General features: G+C 29.0%; 1 protein-coding gene across 4 annotated transcripts in view; it reads right to left on the bottom strand.

The window, feature by feature from the left end:
- LOC143230940 (uncharacterized) overlaps window positions 1–19644 on the bottom strand; it is an 85892-nt gene that overhangs the window by 16716 nt on the left and 49532 nt on the right. For all 4 annotated transcript variants that reach the window (XM_076465279.1, XM_076465278.1, XM_076465277.1 and 1 more), the window contains 2 exons: window positions 10205–10281; window positions 9567–9699 (listed from right to left, as the gene is read on the bottom strand). In XM_076465279.1, the coding sequence (XP_076321394.1) occupies window positions 9567–9699; window positions 10205–10281 (210 nt within the window). The remainder of the gene's footprint in view (window positions 1–9566; window positions 9700–10204; window positions 10282–19644) is intronic.

Below are 19644 nucleotides of genomic sequence, written 5' to 3'. Positions count from 1 at the left end.
GTATCCACAAAATCAAAAGGTTTACACTCTCTCATACCAAAACTTACACAGAGAAAAAGTTTATATCCTGCCATATCAGTACTGGCACAATCACAGATTTACACCCTGCCAAACTAGTACTTGCATAATCACAGATTTACACCCTGCCAAACCAGTACTTGCATAATCACAGATTTACACCCTGCCAAACCAGTACTTGCATAATCACAGATTTACACCCTGCCAAACCAGTACTTGCATAATCACAGATTTACACCATGCCATACTAGTACTTGTACAATCAGACATTTATATCTTGCTACACCAAAGCTTGTATTAACATCCCTGCTCTGGCTATCAGATTACCGACCAGAAGTTTATGCTCACTTTACAATCAGCATAAACAGTAAATATATCTTTGTGATCTCACACATTGATGACAAAAATAAATATTTACTCATAAGGGCAGTATTTTATGATAATAAAAAATTACATTTTCTGTTATGCAAGACAGAGTAGGGATATTATAAACAAAACCACCAATCTACTGTATCACCCATAAATTTAAGAAAAAAAATTGCCTAACATGACACAATTTCAAACTTCAGAAGAAATTTTATGAGCTACAGTTCAGGTGTTTCTCTCTAGTTGTGCTAAATTAAATTTTCTGATAAGCAATTCTTGTCTTCAAAGACAGGAAACCTAAAAAAAATAATGTTAATATTGGAAACAAATCACAATTTTATGAAATGGATTCCCTGCACAATAATTGGAAAACCAGAACTAAAATCTTTAGTTTCTCATTTTAGATTTCAAGACAAACCAGGGAAAATGTATACAACAAATCTTCAAATACTTGATGGTATAAAACTAATATATTACTAATTAATGAAAATAACTTTCATTAACATAGGTAGTTTAAACTTCTTCAATTTAGAACCTAATACTAACAATTAAATAGATCAAAGAAAAGTAATGTAAAAACAAGTTGCATTTTATACTCAATTAAACCAATTACTGAAACAAACATAAAACTCCCTTTGAAATTGCCTTGAAAATTAAAATAAAGAAAGCAACTGTTAAGCCCATAAAATATATTTAATTGTAATATTTTAGAATGCTTTCAGTGGCTTTATATTGAAATATAACATTGCACAAATTCAGTATTATTAAAGACCATTATTGGCAAACTGAATATTAATTTTACTTCATACTGATCTAAAAATTTGTATCAGTTATATTTCTTAAGTGTGAAAATATACATATTGTGAAAAAACTTAATAGTGCAATTTGCTACAAACACTCCTATAGTTTAAATGGCATTCTTAAGAGGATATAGAATTGACTCATACTTAGATTTCTTGATTCAAGGACTTAACCAAAATATTAGATTAGTTGGCTCATTTGTGTGTGTGTGTGTGATTGCATAACTTCATAATTCTGACTTGTCCTTGCTCCAACATACTAAATACTGCTCAAATCTTATATTCTAAAAGATCCATTATGCTTTCATGACTTATTAATGCATATTTTATATCTGTCCTGGGTAATTAGAAATTCCCAACATAATTTTGCAGTAAGTACATTAGCAGTATAAAATTCAAACTAAAGTAAAATATTGATACATCAATTCATTATAACTTTGAAAATTTACATAACCAAATAACAAATGCAATGTAAAGTGACTTTAAAAATGTTTAGATTTGTTGATAACAGAGTAAAACTTCGAAATATATATTAAACATTCAGAAAATTGTGATTATTAACTGAGAATCAGATAAAGTAAAAACATGATCCTGCATTTATAAAAAGTGCTTACAAATAGTTTTTCTTATTATACAAGGTTTCATTATCACTATATTTTATTGTAAAAATTTAGTATTCACTTACATTATTTTGAACAATATTGCATTTTAATTAGTTACTGACACACAAGTTCATGAAGTTGTTCTGTACAAAACATTTGGTAAAAACTCATGTTTAATAAAACTAAGAACTATTTTAAAATAAAAGGAACTTGTTTTTAAAATCTAATGTTTGATGAAACATCTGAATAAAATGCTACTTCTAAAATTTCAAACTTGTCTGTTCAATACTGGGTTCTAAAAAGACTATTGTATGGCTGGTTTTTAATTATAATTTCTCTTACATGCCAATGTTGCAGATTTTTAGAATAATAGTGCAAGGATTCACACTTATTATGTCAAGAGACAAAGTATATTTTGCTACCCTGAGCATTATACACTTTACAATATAAAATATCTTCCTTCATTAGCATATCTTTATGCAATTTTTCCCATAATGCTTGAATGTTGGTAGATTACTTTTTCTTATTTAAATATGCAACCAACCAATACAATAAATATTTTTCCTTTTATATTTCATTCATAACTTAAATCAATGCTTCTAATGAAAGTTGTAATTTTTTTACAACAGGATCTTTTTCTCTGGTTTCTCTTTTAGTCAAGACTACAATTAATGTATATTACAATATAAATACATACGTATTTAAAACAGGGAATACATTTCACACCAGCATGAAACCACAGTTCTAAATATTTTTAGCTAAAAATGTTTGTTAGAAGTGCAAAGTGCTATTCAAATGACAAATATTCAGTGATACAAATAATTGCAAATTTAAAGAAAATCCAAAAAACTTTTTTTCCTACATCTGGTCAGAAGCATTTTACAACACAAGTTTTACAGTAAACAAAAAGATACAAGCACTCCATTAAAGTCTTAAAATATTTACTGCTAATTTGAGAATATAATAATTTTTTGTTAATTTTGTGTACAATAATTGTAGTGGCAAAATATTACTAATGAAATGTTTCCTGACTCTGTGGGTTTAAAAAATAATTCTACAATGATAAAAATGTACTATTTGTGGGTGTGGATCAGTTGTTCACTTTTCTGTTTGTATCATTAATAAAAAAATGAACACACCAGAGATTTACTTTCTTTGAGCAAATTGCAATGAAAACCTAGCTTAACACAGAAGCTTAGTGTTTCTCAAATTTATTGAGTAGTTTTCATTAACCTTTGAACTTACGAAAACAGATCAAAAGCAATATTCAGCAATACTCTTGCCAAAGAAGCAAATGTACTAGCCAACTGAGCTAGAAATAAAACTGATCAATTCATACAAACAATAAACAATAAACTGGTATGTTCATATTTTTTCAATAATAATAAAATTTCTTAATATGTACAAACATTTAAATCTCAAAATTTAAAAGTTAATACTAAATTTTGTTTCGAACATAGCTTCGTTTTTTTTTTAAAATAAATTTACAGGCAAACTTTCAATTGAAAACTCAAAAAATTAAGGTGATCAAAATGTTTATTCCATGTGTAATAATAATCTTATTCAAATTACAGAGTGTTCTCCATTATGAAGTGTAATTTTATGGCAAATTAGAAAGAGTGTAATAAAATGAAAAACCTTTTAATTGTCATTGTGATAATTACAGAAAATAAAGTACAACTACTGGTTTATAGTCTTGGCTGTACTAAAAAAGTTGAATTATATAAAACTGACTTAAGTTAACTCTGAATTAACTAAAATATTGAAGTATATTTTTAAAATTCATTTTGGCATAAATTAATTTAGAAAGAAAAATATCTGAATAGTAGGGGGGAGGTGATTTCTTATAGCAAAGCCACATTAGGTTATCTGTCGAGTCCACCGAGTGGAATTCAAACCCCTAATTTTAGTGTTGTATGTCGAGTCTACCGAGTGGAATTCAAACCCCTGATTTTAGTGTTGTAAATCTATAGACTTACCACTATACCAGCAGGGGACTAAACAGTAAGAATGGAAACACAAATTTTGAAATTTAAACATTTTATATCATTTTTCAATGAAAGAATTTACATCAAACTCTGTTAATGAATAATCAGAACAAGTTCTTTCATGAAAGGTATGGGTAAGCACGTATGTACACCGTATGGACTGAATCTTTTATGAACATTTTATCATTTGGTTTGCTCAAAAAGAACACTGGAAAACACAGAGATGACATATTTTTCTATTTTCTTCATCTGGGTTCCCAAAACAAACATTCAGTACATACTGATAGAGGATGACCATTAAATATTTTTAATTGACACCTTAAAACATACAGTGAATTCTGTAGCTGTGGAGAAAACTAGTCACTTTGTAATTGTTATAGTTTTCATACTATAACTTTTAATACAGTATTTGTGTATATATATATATATATTCACAAAATTTGGCAGACTTTTAGTAAATATAATTTTTTTTTTCACATGAAAAATCAATTTATTAGTGAAGGATCTTTCTAAAGATTTCTCTATGAATATCTTTTTTTTTTTTTACTAATTTGAGTACAAAGATATTTTCATGTTAAAATTAAAAATAGTTTTCTTTGTCTTAAAAACATCAACTTCCATTTGTGGAAACTCTAAAACCTCCTGAACACATAAAACTTTTCATTAAAACTTATTTTATTTGTTATTACCCTTACCTCAATGATATACTTGATTCTTCATCCTGTAGACAAACCATCAAAGTATAATGAAAAGTTTTAAAATCAGAAATAATATCAGCAGCTGTGCTCTTTATTGTTGGTCAAAGTTTCCCATGACTTCCAGTGAAATTTTAAACTGCTAAATGTTAGTGACTAAAGAAACCCACTAAAAATAAAGCAGTAAACCACTGCTCGTGTCAACTGAATGTTATACAACACCATAAGATCATACCCTCAAACGCAACAAAGCACTTTTCAAGAGATAGCCAACTCAGCCTCTGCTCCAAGAATGTTTTATGTATCAGATTATATATCTTACAATGTTTTCAAAGAAAATTTAGAGTAATCAGAGTGAACTTAAACCAGAAAAAACATTTAAGCTGACAACAGGATTTGGAATTTATCAGCTTATGTACATAACCAACAGTATTTACAACAAAAATTAAAATGGACTCAGATTACCAATACTGACAAGCTAGGATAATAAACAAGAACCTTAATTTTTTTTATATTTGCTGATATATTGCTTCATGTACTGAATCAAGTAGTTCCCCACCCTCACCTCTTTTCATTTTGAGCAACACTTGGTTACGTAAATTTACTTCTATGACATCTGAATAACTAATCAAAAGCTCAGAATGTCCCCCTTGTTCTTTTTGAGCCTTTGTACATTATTTGTGAGAAATCCTTTTTTTTTTCAATTTGAAGGTAAGTTGAAACTTTAGCGAGCTCAAAATTTCCTATTTTTTAAAGACCCAAATACAACTTTGTCACTAAATTTTATAAATCATATAAAATTTTATGGTATTGATATAGTAATTTAATATTTTTGGTTATTCCAACTATATATGTACAACTTCAAAAATTGTTTCACATCCTCCATGTGGAAAACTTGATAAGGCTTAATTTAGTAGCCTATATAGGCAAAAATCAAACAAGTACAAAGTTTGTAACTAAAAGAGATAATAGTTTGCTATGCTTTATTTACTCTTGTATGTTTCAAGAACAAACAAGTTTATTAAGTTATTTGTATATAGTTACAATGTATATACACATATGAATTACAACTGAAATGTTACTGTGTTTTAGAGGACTAATACTGTGTAACATACAGCCAAGACAGGGCACTTTGTAAAGTCTAAAGGTCAGTTTTATATTATTGAATATGGTAACAAGAGTGCACGTGTGTTACATCAATATAACCTCTTTAATGTTTGTCAGACAAAATTGGAAGGTTTGTAAAATAAAGATAATATTTATAAATATAACATTTTACTGAAAAGAAGCATTTGAAATGCATTTAGGAGGTTTTACAGATTACATGTATAACATTTGAGATTTTTTTTGGACGAAGAATAGGTTTTAATCATAACATAAAAATTACTTTACCTTCAGAGTAATAATAGAACACTATTTTCATAAACATACCTTTAGTAAAAATACTTTATCAAAACTTTTTTTGTGTACAAAATATTTGTAATCAATACTAAAAGTTTACCAAATTTTGTGAAGATACAAATGCTGCATAAGTTATAGCAAAAATAATTAATGTGTGCAAGTGTTTATACAAACTTGTGTACTTTATACCAAGCCTGTCAAAGGGTTAACCTGACTCTATAATCCAAAAAAAAATATCAGGATGAAGTCCAAAAATGCCTTGAAAACAAACTTAAAAAGCCCATACAATAGTCCACAAATCAAGTAATTTATTTAGTATTAAAAATAAAGCATTTTACAGTTCATTTCATTAATTAAAAATTATATATAAATTTACAAAAAGGATTTTGTATCAACTGGAAATAACACTAATAAGAACCCAGTAACTCATCCTCACCAACCAGAAAAAGAATTCACACCTACGCTACCCAATTTAGTCTCCAAGGCCAGACCATTAATGAAAATTTAAGCCCTGGCAAAGAACACGATTAAAATATTTACATTTTGGAAACACGACTAGAAACGAGAAATGATTGACAAGTTACATACCCTAAGCAGACATAACAACAAATCAACTCATTTAAATTTACAGGACACATCATGATTTTAAACTCATTTCTTTGAAGCACTATCAAACTTTTAGACCTACATTTGTGTTAAAATTGCATTTCCTAATGTGAAAAGAAAAAAACTGAAATACCACTTAAACTTACTGTTTTCACTTGTTAATTCAAACTTGGAGAAGTCACGAACAGAATGATGCATAACAAACTACCAGAATAGGTTTTCCAATAATGCATCATAGTAGAGTTTTTCCAATAAATGTTGTGTCTGAAGTTGACTTTTTAATCTTTTATCATATTTACCACTTCATCCAGAATAAATCATCAACTAGCGAAAAGGTACTACTGCCCCTTCAGGTTTACTAATAAAACCCTCGAATCCAATGACTTTTTGCCAGTTAACCATTGTTGATTTTGAGCCTTGTATAGAAATGTTTTAAGCCTCTCCACAAAGAAAAATTCCTATTTTTATTCATCTTTCCAAGTCAACTCACCAGAATATACTACAACACTAAAAGTAAAATGCAAAAAACAGTAACAAAAGATAAATTTTAATATTTTCCTCACAGTTACTTGCAAATGAAGTAGTTATGTGAAGGAAAAAAAGAAAAAGAATGAACTACAAAGTATCCACTATAAAGAACCAAAAAATAAATCCAATTTACAGTCTCTTTCACATCTTGTATACTGAAATTACAAAATAATTCTTCTCACCTGTTTTAAACTAAAATTATTCAAAGGAAAGAGCATTTCCATTTCTTTTCTAAATATATTAAATGCAATATTCTGTGAAGTAGAATTTAACAAAAGACTACTGAACCTGTTTTACATCAAAGTTAAAGGAAAATGTTTCTTGACATGCTTAGTCAAATGAAGTCTTCTGACCAGATGTTAATATACAGTGAAGCTGTGAAAACCAACATTTTGAAAACTGTGTGATTTTAACCAACAATGATAAAAAAAAACCAATAAGCTTTTGTTTTTTACACCACAATTCTAACAATTTTTCACATAACCAAACTGTAAAACTATTACAAAGTAAGCTTTTTCATGTACTACCTTGATAACTCCATGAGAGTATTCTTAAACAATGTTATAAGAATGATTAGTTTGGTTTTCATTCTTCAATAAACAATGTTCGCAAAGATAAACATTAATATTACTGATCACATAATAAATTTTTTTGGTAGGAAAGTTAAGTTTATGATAAAAGCCTACCACCACATTCCCATGTACTCTGGGCGCAATGCCCCGCGCCTCACCAACACAAAGGTGAGAGTTTCCGGATTTCAGTCTTTACACCTGGATACTAAGAAGAGAAAAATTGCATAGAATTTTTTAAACAAAAAAAGGGGTGAAGAAAGGCACTTTAACCCCAATTTAATATGAAATCACAGGTAAGATTTATATTAACAGCAGTGTTGTAACCCATGGAGACAAAACTTACTCACAATAACCATCTAACACCAAACATCCATAACATATCACACACCCTTCTTTCCAACCAAAAGCATATGAATTTTTCATTCTACAATTCATTGCAATTACACCTTTTATCCTACAAATTTGAACACCAGTCAGATTTTGCTTCACTCTTCACATTTATTCCTTACTCTCATGAAATTTCAAGTCCATTCAACAACACTGCTGTTATTCATTTTGTACAAAAACTAATATTACAAAAAATTCACAAGTCATTCTTCATTTAATATTAAAAAAAAAGAAACAACAAAAAACCTAGGGTGGCAAGTTTTGCTTAAATGAGTTAAAACAATAATTCATGGGAATAAACACTCAGATTCATTCTCAAAAAGCATTAATTTGCTCCCAAAATAAATTTTTAATAAGTACCCATTTTCTTTACAGTACATAAATATGCAACTTACAGCCAACCTAGGTTTAATACAAAAATATAATTTACAAGAACAAGCTGCCAGAATGTTTAAACATGCATCTCCAATCATTTTTAATCATTAAATTCAGTCTGAACAAAGAGAAATTTGGCAGCTACAAAAAGGAAGATTTTAATTTCAGATAAAAATCTGCTTCATTTTTACATTTCTCATTTAATTGTACAATTTTAAGATTAAAATATGTATTAGCTCATTAATTCAAAAACATAGATTTTGGTTTTACTTTGCTTATATAATTTGTTTTTCAAAAGTTAAGTATAAAAAAGTATAACCCTTTATAGAGATTAAGTCCAATAGATTAATTTCATGCATTTCCCAAAATATTTTACATCTGAAGCAGAAGTGTGGCTCACTTTTGAAACACTACAGATTATATGTTTTAATTATGAGTTCAAAAACTGTTACATATCCTATCATGTTTATAACTTCAAAGCAACCTTGAAAAATAATACACACATGATCAATCATAGCTTAGACCTTTCTCTAATCCTATTGGCCAATATGCTCAGTAGGTATGTCAGAATTTACAATTAAAATATTAAGTGCCAAGAGCATGTGAAAGTACTATAAATTACATTTTAATTCTAATAATTATGCTAATTACTTCAAAAGAAGAGACTCGGACATTACAGTAAAGAAACTATTTTTCATAATGTTAGCACCAAAAATTAGAACGACTGAGTGCAAAAAACAAATCTTCTTCATTTGAATATTTTTTGTACACATTTCTCTTATATTGTTCCTTTTGTAACAAGAAAACAAAACCTGTCAAACTTCTCTTTGTTCATAAATAGTTCAAAACCAGCCCAGTTAGCCTGTGTGACTCTTCGACATCTAGCTTTTAATCTTTGAAAATTACTGATGTTTGAATGTTTAATCATGCAGACTACACAAATATATGTCTATGTATTTATATAACTGATTCAAAAATTGCTATAATATTGATGTACAGACAACAGGCTAACTCCTTCTCTCCAGTGCCAAGGAGTAACATATAATGTACTCCAGATGCTGAAACTTTTTTCCAAATACATTTCAAATTGATGCTACCATATAATCAATTTAATTTTTACTTGGTATGTTACATTCCATTGGTGTTGGTTATCTTTATGTTCCTTAGCACTGGTGTGAATAGGCTGGTTGATAAACCCACTCCTTCTATGATTAAAGAAGACACCTACCTTTCAAGTTTGGCAAATAAGTGAACGGATGAGGTTTACTTGTCTTACCCCCACTGTAAACTAGCAGCTGCACATTCACTGGCTCAATGATGTCCGAATCTCTGTATGGAGGTACTCTACATACAAGGTGTGTCTAAATGATGGAGGAATTTCCTTTTTAAATTTCAGTGTATAATATTAATTCACATCTCATTGACACCTGATGTTTTCCTAAACAGTGTTGCTTCCTCCATGAACTGTAGTTGGTGCAAGCACTTCTTTTATGCTAAGAAGCAGGTAGCTTTTACAAAGCTTAGGAAGTTTCACTGACATGGAACTTTTCTGATTATGCACTATGTCAAAGATATTTTAAACAATAATGACAAAAATACAAACATTTAATTTTGTTCAATTACATATGAAGAGTTATGTAACTCATATCACTGAGTAACATTACACACATTTCAGCATAAGAGCAGTCTCAATTTAACCTATATGACATAGTTATATAATTTAATAAATAGTGTATAAAATCCACAAAGGTACTGCTATCACTAATATTCAGACATTCTTAACATGGTGCATGTATAAATATTCTTATACACATACTTGTGTACATGTGTATATACAAAATCTGTAAAATCAAGTCTAAAACATACCGGTTGAAGGTACTCTTTATCTGGATCTACTGCTTTTTCCCAAGTAACTTTTTCAAACTCTTCATCTTCAGAATAATCTGAAACAAGTGTATAATACAAACTAATAATTCAATCATGATGTCTTAATGTATGACTTGGTGCAGTAATACAACACAAAAATTTCTTACAATAGTAAATTCACAGCAAAGATAGAAAAGACTGACACAATACAAATATCTGACATTAAGAATTATAAACATATGAAAATACAACTATTTTAAATTACCTCTAAATACTTTATTGTTTATAAAAAATATTATGATTTTACTATTCTTTATCAATGGTATTGATGAATGGAAAACAAGCATACATGGTGTTTATTCTTTGTAGACAAATGGTAAATATTTCTAAATACATTTGACAAACTATTTTGGGGAACTAAATACTTCCAAGTCAGAGAGCAATATTTTGACTTCTATCGTGGCCATTATCAGAATCATTACAAAAATATACTAACCCTCTTGCTAGAGATGTGTCAGTATTTGTATATCACAATCTTATACAAGAATCATGAGATTTGTTTATGTTTTCTCTCTTTTCTAATTTATCACTTCTCTTTTAAGTATGGAATTTGACATAAATTACTCATTACAATATAAGTATAATTAGATCAAAGTTCAATTTTTTTTATGTCTTTCAATCTTAGTTGTTTACAAAGTCATAAGCAAGAAAATTAAATCCATTTACCACATACTCTTATTCAAAAATAGCCAATAATTCTCTCGGACATTTTATATCATTCATAACCAACAGAAAGGCCAGATGTTAATCCACTGTATTTAGTACAAAGTATTGTCAATTTCATCTTCAGTTTGAAAGTTTATCTTGCAGCATTTAGATCAAGCAGCAAATATAAATTAATTTAAAACCTATTGTCCTAGTTTGAAATACACTTAAATTATAATAAATTAATGATGTTCTTGTTTTGTGCTTGCTATGTTCTTAGATGCATTATTTAAGTAATTAAATATTACTTAGTCTACTAGTACAAACATTATCAAAAAGTAAGCTTAAACTTAATCAGAAATCAACAACAAAAACAAGAGGTTAAAGGTAAGTACTGTCTTTATTTTATCTGTATTCTGTATTTAAGGTTATAAAGTAACTAGTCTCTAATTTTTACATTTCAGATAAATTAGATAATCAAAAATAATTCTTCATATATGCTCTCAAGTAACCCATCCATTACACCATTCAATACAGTAATGTAAACTGTGTTCTTCAAGTGATTTACAACCTGTTTGGTAAGATTATCGGGTAAACATGGTTCAAAAGACAACACAACAATAAAAATTAACTATAAACAGAACTAGGCTTATAAGCCTCATAACAGCCTTATCAGAATTACAACATTTTTAAACCCTGTTAAAAGCTTTAGCTCTATCAGTACAATCACATTTTAAGCTCTTTTCTGCACTTGTTACTGCATTACATTCAAAATTTAATTAAACCCCATTACTATGAATGTATTTTAATTACTATTATCAAGTATGTTATAATTCAAAATTTTATTACCTAGGTTTCAAGTCTTTTATTTTAAAAGAAACTTTTAAACAATAATTAACCCGTTTTTGTTTTGTGCAATGCCCTCACAGTGACAAATCTAAACTGTAAGAGCTATATAGAAGAAACTGTGTGAAGTGTAGATATTCCGATTTAGTCATTCAAAGTACACCACATACATGCTTACCATTAATTTGAATTTATTCAAAGAATTTGTTCTGCAGGAAACTTATAAAATTCCCTCAGTTCAAGAAACGCCAAATCCATTTTCAAAGTAGAAGCTGTACTACTAAGCAATAACACTGCACAACAATTTTTTTGAAAAGTTTTTGCTGATTGTGACAGGTATCTGGTGAGTATGTGCAAATATAGTTTTGGTTTTGCTTCATCACATAGGAACTCTGAGAAACAGACAGTTAACTGTTTACTGGCAATAACGTATTTAATTGCATTTATGTTTCTGATATGCTATTAAGTTCAACATAACTAAAAATGTTTTGCTCCTGATTTTCATTTGTATTCAATGTCTGGTGCATCACGCTGCAGTGTCCAACAGAAGTCAGCAAGCATTGACAGATTCCAGTTGCCCTGATATCATTTTTCCATTGTAGTAATATCATGGTGAAACTGAAGATTTCGATGAAACGGTACGTGATGGGCAAATTTGAATGTGATTTTCATGATCAGCAGCCAAAAAATCTATAAGGAACACCCAACAGTGTTCAAGAAACAAAAACTTTGTTGTGTGGTGTAATTTTAACTTGAAAAGCACACTTATAATGAATAATAAAATTAAATTTCATGTTACATGTTGTAGCAATGGCAGGAAAGTTAGGTAATGTTTCATTTTACAAAGGAAGTTGAAACAAAACTTAGTACATTGCTGAGATCAGTGACCCTAGTGCTTGACTTTTTTCTTGTATAATAAACCAGTTTGATAGTCAGTTAAACTATATTTAGTTTTTCCTTTTATATTTTAGTTAATTATGTATTATTTGTGTTTCAACTTTCTAATTTGAAAGGCTCATGATGTTCGTAAGTTATTCTATGCTTTGCCTTGATCAATGGACATTCATAAAATTGGTGAATGCATCCACCATTTTGTTGGAGGCTAGACTTTCTCTTCCAGAATTAATGTTATCTTACTTACAAGCATCTGTTGACTTGCATCAATGCAAATAATAAAAAAATAAAGAACATGAAAGGAAAATACAACATTGAAAATAAACTGTAAAGATGTGAAATTACGCATAAGACAGAGAAAATATTGTAAGATTACTCAATGAAGATATCAATAGGTTTTTATATATTTCCTTTACTTAATTTTATACATTCAATTACACTGTATGCTGACAGTATTACCTAATTGATGTTGTAGACAAAAGGGCAGATATAAACATTTACCACATCAAAACTACTGATATTCGATGACGAACTTCTAGAGAGATTATGCCAGTGAAATGTGTAACTGCAAGATAAGTAGCATTTTTATACTTTGAATAATTCACCTGCAAGGTGATTTTCATACTGAGTCTGAATGCGAATCACAAGTTTTTAGCATAAATAGCAGAAAAAATCAAATTATGGTAAGTTTTCTAAAACTATATACAAGTTATTCTTAAACTTCAAACAATTTCATCCACTGGTGTGATTTTGGGGAAGCCATTTCACAAGAATTGCATAACCTACATACAATTTGCATATGTCATTCTAATACAAGTAAATTATTCAGGATAAATTATAATAGTTTGTTTTTGTTACAACCTGGAATAATTTTAGAAGATACAAGGATAATTTCAATTTTGTTTTTTTAAATGGTGGTTAAAAGATTGGTTAAACTGACCAATTTAACCTGGAATTATAACAGATAAAATAAAAAACTAAAATTTTTCTGAAGAAAAAATTTGATATTTATTTTGAAGGTTTCAGAGGTTACACATGCAAAATTTACAAATTTTCAGATGAAGAAAGTATTTTTGACTGACATGAAAATCACTGAAGTCAATACTCTGATTCCCTGTGTACGTAGACAACTCCTTAATTGGTAATAAAAAAAGCTATTACAAATAAACAATATTTTAGCAAACTTATGTTGTCATCAAGTATACTGAAAGCTTGTCAGGTTTCTTGAAGATGCACAAGACATATTAAAATTTGTAGTATGGAAACCCTGATGGTTACTTAGTGGTTACAAGGTCAGCTGACTGAGGTAATTACATCATCTGACTCCTATGGGAAGACTTAATCCTTGACAGTAAAGTCAATCTGACACTCTTATTAATAGCTTGTAAAATTGTGTATAAAAGATCCATGCGAAAAAAGAAAAAACAAAAACTTGTAACACCAGATAGTAAACTACTGTTTTATTTTTCCGTTATTATATAACAGTTAGCCCAAAAAAAATTCTGAAAGTATTGGAAATTTACTAAACACAAGTATTAACACTGACATCACAAACTGCTATCACTAATTCAAACACACACAGAATTCAAAATAAAATGTATTTCCTTTTGTTTTAACATTTTTTAATGCTGAAAATATATATTAACTTTTATTATTGGTACAGCTGATTCAACTAAGTTCTTGACTCCATGGTGATATGATAACTTTAATATTTTGTGTTGTCTTCATAACATTTTACAAGCTTTAAGTAAACATTACAGTTCTTTTGCATACAAAAAAAGTCAATTTTTCTTATTTAATAAGAATTTTTACTAAAGATTATCTGTGAATATATAGAGTCAAAATGTTGACTGCTCTTAGTGCAAAGTGAACTTCTTGTTAAAATTAAAAACACATTTAGTCTATTTGAATGACCCTACAACCATCATTAAAAATATAAAATAAATATAAATTGTTCCTTTCTTCTGTTTAGAGTGACTGCAAATTGTAACAAGTACAGTTTACCTTAAATTGCTTAAAGCTCTTAACAGTATACATCTCTCTATACTTTTATTGTTTCATTACCCTCTGAATCATGTCTAAGTAATAATCTCATCACTTAAGATGCAAATCACTTGGAGAACATGTAGCTTGAGCATACCTCATGAAGAATGTTTATTATTTTTCATTATCTTACCAAAAAGGTTTCTAATTTTTACATTTTAATTACTTTTATAAAAACAAAAAGAATAAATATGAAAAATAAGAGTTATAGTACTTACCTTGGTCGTCTTTTTCTTACTGCCATTGACACTAATGCCTACTTTTTTAAAAAATACCTATGGTACTACTGCAATAAACTTTTGTTGGATTAAATAATGCATCTAAGAAAATTTCTAATAACAACAAATAACATGCACATAACAAACAATGTTCTATAACTGTCAAAGTTTTTCTGGTTTTCTAAATTCAGCTATGCTTGTCAATGATTTTTATAAAAGTACAATTTGAAAATGGAGGTCACATACAATTCTAGGTGCAAAAAAACATATGTTATCTGATAGATTAAAACTTTGGCTTTCTATTGGTTATGTACTATATGGTATAAAAATGTTTGAAAAGAACAACTGGCAATTTGTGAAAGATGACATGAAACAGGTGAGTGGCAAGTTGGTCTTATTTTCTAGTTTATGGGTCTATAAACAAATAAGATTGAAGGTTACAAAACTTATGCTTTGCCTGAGTAATATTGATATTATACTAAGAACATTAAATTTCAGACTTCTCAGATGGGTGGTAAATTAGATAAAGCGAATGACTTAGAGAGCAAATGTCAAAATTCTCATATGTGGGTAGACTGAGAATTCTTTCAAACAATTCCCTACAAAATTAAGAACTTAACATTTACATCAGGGGTGTGCAACTCCAAGGCCACTGGCCACATGTGGCCAGTGGATAGCACAATTTTGGCCAGCTAGAGTTCAGGAATTAACTTTTTAATATTTTTTTAAATGCATATTTGGTAATCAGTAACTGCACTGCCTCACGTCATCACTAATGTTGCGTGCTTCATCACTGCTACAGACTCCGTTTTGTAACGTCAGTGTGGTTTAGATGTTTGTTATCAAGTGTGCATTGTTCTGCATGAGCTTGCAAACATTTTTTATTGTTCAAGTGTTTAAATATATTTTGTTTTTAATCCCACAATATGGATAAGAGGATAATTTGAAAATGAAAGAATCCAGATGGTGAACACAAAAAATAAAGACAGTTTAATTGATTCTGGCATTATTGCCAAAAAGAGAATGGCGCATGACTGGAAAAACATGAAACGATAATTTAATAAAAGTTAGGAGTTGAAATTTGCAGTGATTGAAGAAAAAAAATAAGCCAGTGTCTTTTGTGTAACAAAGATTTTAGGAATAATAAAGTATACAACCTTGAGCAACACCAACAGTTTTCACAACGAATCTGATGTAAAATTTCCAGTTGATAGCAAAAATCATATGAACGAAATCAGCCATCTGAAAGCACAATTTCATGAACTAAAGGTAGGTCTGAAAAGATTTTTATCATCAATAGACCTAGTTATGTTAGCTAGCTATAAAGTAGACTTTGATTCTAGTTAAAACAATCATTTTCTGATGCTGAACTAGTAAAAGAAATATTGATTGTGCTCACTGAAACTCTGTTGGAGAATTATAATTTAAAAATAAAAGATGATATTCTTCGAAAGGTAAATAATTTGCAATTAAGTCGAAAAACAATTGTCTGCAGAATGTTAGAGTTGGAGAAAGACATAGAAAATCATTTGCTTGAACAACTAAATGACTATTTCTATTTTTCTTTAGCACTAGATGAGTCAACAGATGTCAGTGACACTGCACAGTTGATATTTTGGGTTTGATATGTAACTTTAGATCTTCAAGCCAGGGAACAAATGCATGGCCTTTGTGAGTTATGAGATCAAACATGTGGTAAAAACATCTTTGAAAATTTTCTTGAAATGCCAAAAAAATTCAATCTGAATTTTAAAAACCTGGTTTCTGTCACAGACAGTACTCTCACCATGACTGGGGTGAAATTAGGATTTGCTTCTCTTTTGAAGCAGCATTTAATTGAAAATAATGTGAAATCCACATTGGCATCTTTCCATTGTATTTTGCATCAGGAAAATTTATGTGCTCAGATGTCTGAAAGTGATGAATTGAAAAATTTGATGGACATCTCATCCATCGACAGTTTGTTGAGCCTGAAGAAGAGCAGTGACTTACTTTTGATGATCCTACAGATTTTGCAAATGTAAGATGGTTAAGTAGAAGAAAAATCTTGGAGCAATTTGTTTCCATATTTCCTCAAATAAAAGAATATCTTGTTGAAAAATATAAGACTGAAAATTTCCCTGAAATTGAAAGTTTGGCATGGCAGTGTGATTTGCACTTTTCTGTGTGACATGATGGCTCACTTGAATAATTTGAATATGAAGCCTCAAGAAAGAGATAAAATAAGTGAGCAATCACAATCTATTTATGAATTTCAATTGAAGCTGAACCTCCTTGAAGAACAACTACAAAAGAATGATTTGACACAATTTGCAAAGTTGAATAGTTTTCTACAAAATAATAAGGACTATGATTTCTCTGATGCTAATGATGTAAACTGGATCAACAATCTATCTCAAAAATTTGAATAACATTTCTCCAAATTCAAAAATTTTAAATTGATATTTGAAATTTTGCATGATTTATTTCAATTTGACTTAGGAAATTTCAGTTAGGAAATTACATCTTTTTTTGTCTATGGATAAGTGTGGATTTAAAGATGAGATGCCTACCTTGCAAAATATAAAACACATAAAAAGTAAACAAAAATGTTCTATCAGAAAGATGTGACTCACTATTCTGATAAATGAGTCTTCCAAATTTAAAGATAGTAATTTCAAAATTATTTTCCATGTTTGGATTCACATGGGTGTGAGAGTCAACATTTTCTAAGCTAGATTTTCTCAAGTCTAGGTACAAATCTCAGTTTACTGACAAATTTAGAGGCAGAGCCAAGATGTTCATTGAGCACATAGGTATTAAGCCAAATTTCACAAATCTTGTTAATGAAAACCTCCATCATTTTTCACACTGAAAGTTAGTTGAAATGCAATTATTTTTATTACACTAACAATTTTTTTTTTTTTATCAGTGTGGCCAATGTTGTTTTAATTAGTCACAGTTGTAGCCACTATGAAAAATAAGTTGCCCACCCCTGATTTATATACTAACATTTCATTTACTAACTATGTTTTAGTACCATGTTTATTTGTATACTATGATACTTAAGTTATTTCAAATTTGATCACAGTTTTCTGCTAAGTTGGAACATGCACACTTTGACCTGTTCAAAATATTGATTTAACAAAATAGCAAATTTAGAGTTTGTAAATTGATCAAGAAAAAAATAAAAAAATATCTCAAAACCTTTCAAGAGCCAACAGTCAGGTTAGGAAACTAGATCTGAAAGCATACTGTTAAACACTTTTTTGGTTAGCGTCTAGTCTGATCCAAATTTCAAATGGGCTGATACCATGAAAAATGCTAACAGTGGACAATACAACAACTAGCTAGACACCAAATTAGATTACCTGTATAATACAAAAAATATTATTCCATTAATATTTTGTAATTTACTTAATCTTTTATGTTCCTTAAATATGTATTACCCCTTTCAATGCATGTCAGGATTCAAAGGCAATGTCATCACATTTGTTGACTTGTATTCAAAATTTTATTGAACTACTATTTTATAAATTTATGTCAACAAGTTTAGAATCTAATTGTAAATTATAATTCAAACTTTTAAAAAAGAAATTAACTCATATATAATATTAAAGTAAATATTAAAAGAACACACCAACATACAAATTTTAGTGAATCGTGGTATGTTGATTGCAGTGCTGTTCAAAATTAGATGTTTGCAAGTCAAAATACTAAGTCTATAATTTTGAAATTAGAAACTCAAATTACTGATATTAAGAAGCTAGAATATAAAATAAGAACACATCTTTTTATTTTGCTGAGATATGGCTTATGCACTGAAAATGGTGACCCCATTCAACTCTTTCCTTTTTAAAATGGTCCCTTTTATACTCTTACAACAGTATGTGACATGCAAATAACCAATCAACAGCTTAGAATGTTCCCAATAATTTTGCCCATATCATTTTAATCTTTGAAAAGGCTTACGTCTTCTTTCAATCCAAGTTTTAAAGAGGTTAGTTATGTTTTTAGTTTGCTTGAAGTTTCATATTTTATAAAATCTAAAAAAACCTTAGTTACTAAGTTTAATAAATTATAGTGGAATTGTAATGTATCAGTGTAGTTATTTACAAGTTTTTGGTTATTCTCCATGTACAAAATTTAAAAAGGCTTAACAACTTATATCCAGCAACAACCGAGTACAAAGGTCATAGTGAGAAGAGATAATTGTTTGCTTTACTTCTTGATTTATTGTTCTATATTTTAAGAAAAATAAGTTTAATAATTTATTTCTAAATACCAATAATCTGTATACATGTATTTATAATGTATAATAATTGAAATGTGACTGAACATTATAAAATACTAGTTCACTACAACACAGCCAAGAGAAGAAAGACTAAAGGTCAGTTTTACATTACTGAATACATAACGAGAGAACGTGCACCATGTCAATGCAGGTTATGTATTGTTAGCTAGGCATGACTGGAAAGTCAGTATACTAAAAAATAATAAATATATCTGTAAATATATAGCATTATGGGACTTGAGCCTCTCAGACTAGATATTTGTATCTTAGTGTTATAATGTGGTAATACTAGCAAGAAAAAACAATTTATATTTATTTCTTTTTTTTTTTATGATATTCATGAGGTTGGTAAACCTCTTTGCTGAAGAAATAAATTATCAACCAATCAAAATTTAGTAATTAATTTGGTGTGTTCCAAAAATGCACCATATGGAGTGTTCCAATTTTAAGTGAATAAATAA

Source organism: Tachypleus tridentatus, chromosome 10 (genome assembly GCF_004210375.1).
Source record: "Tachypleus tridentatus isolate NWPU-2018 chromosome 10, ASM421037v1, whole genome shotgun sequence".
NCBI lineage: Eukaryota > Metazoa > Arthropoda > Merostomata > Xiphosura > Limulidae > Tachypleus > Tachypleus tridentatus.
Note: the sequence above shows the minus strand (reverse complement) of the source record. Positions and strands in the feature narration are given on the sequence as shown.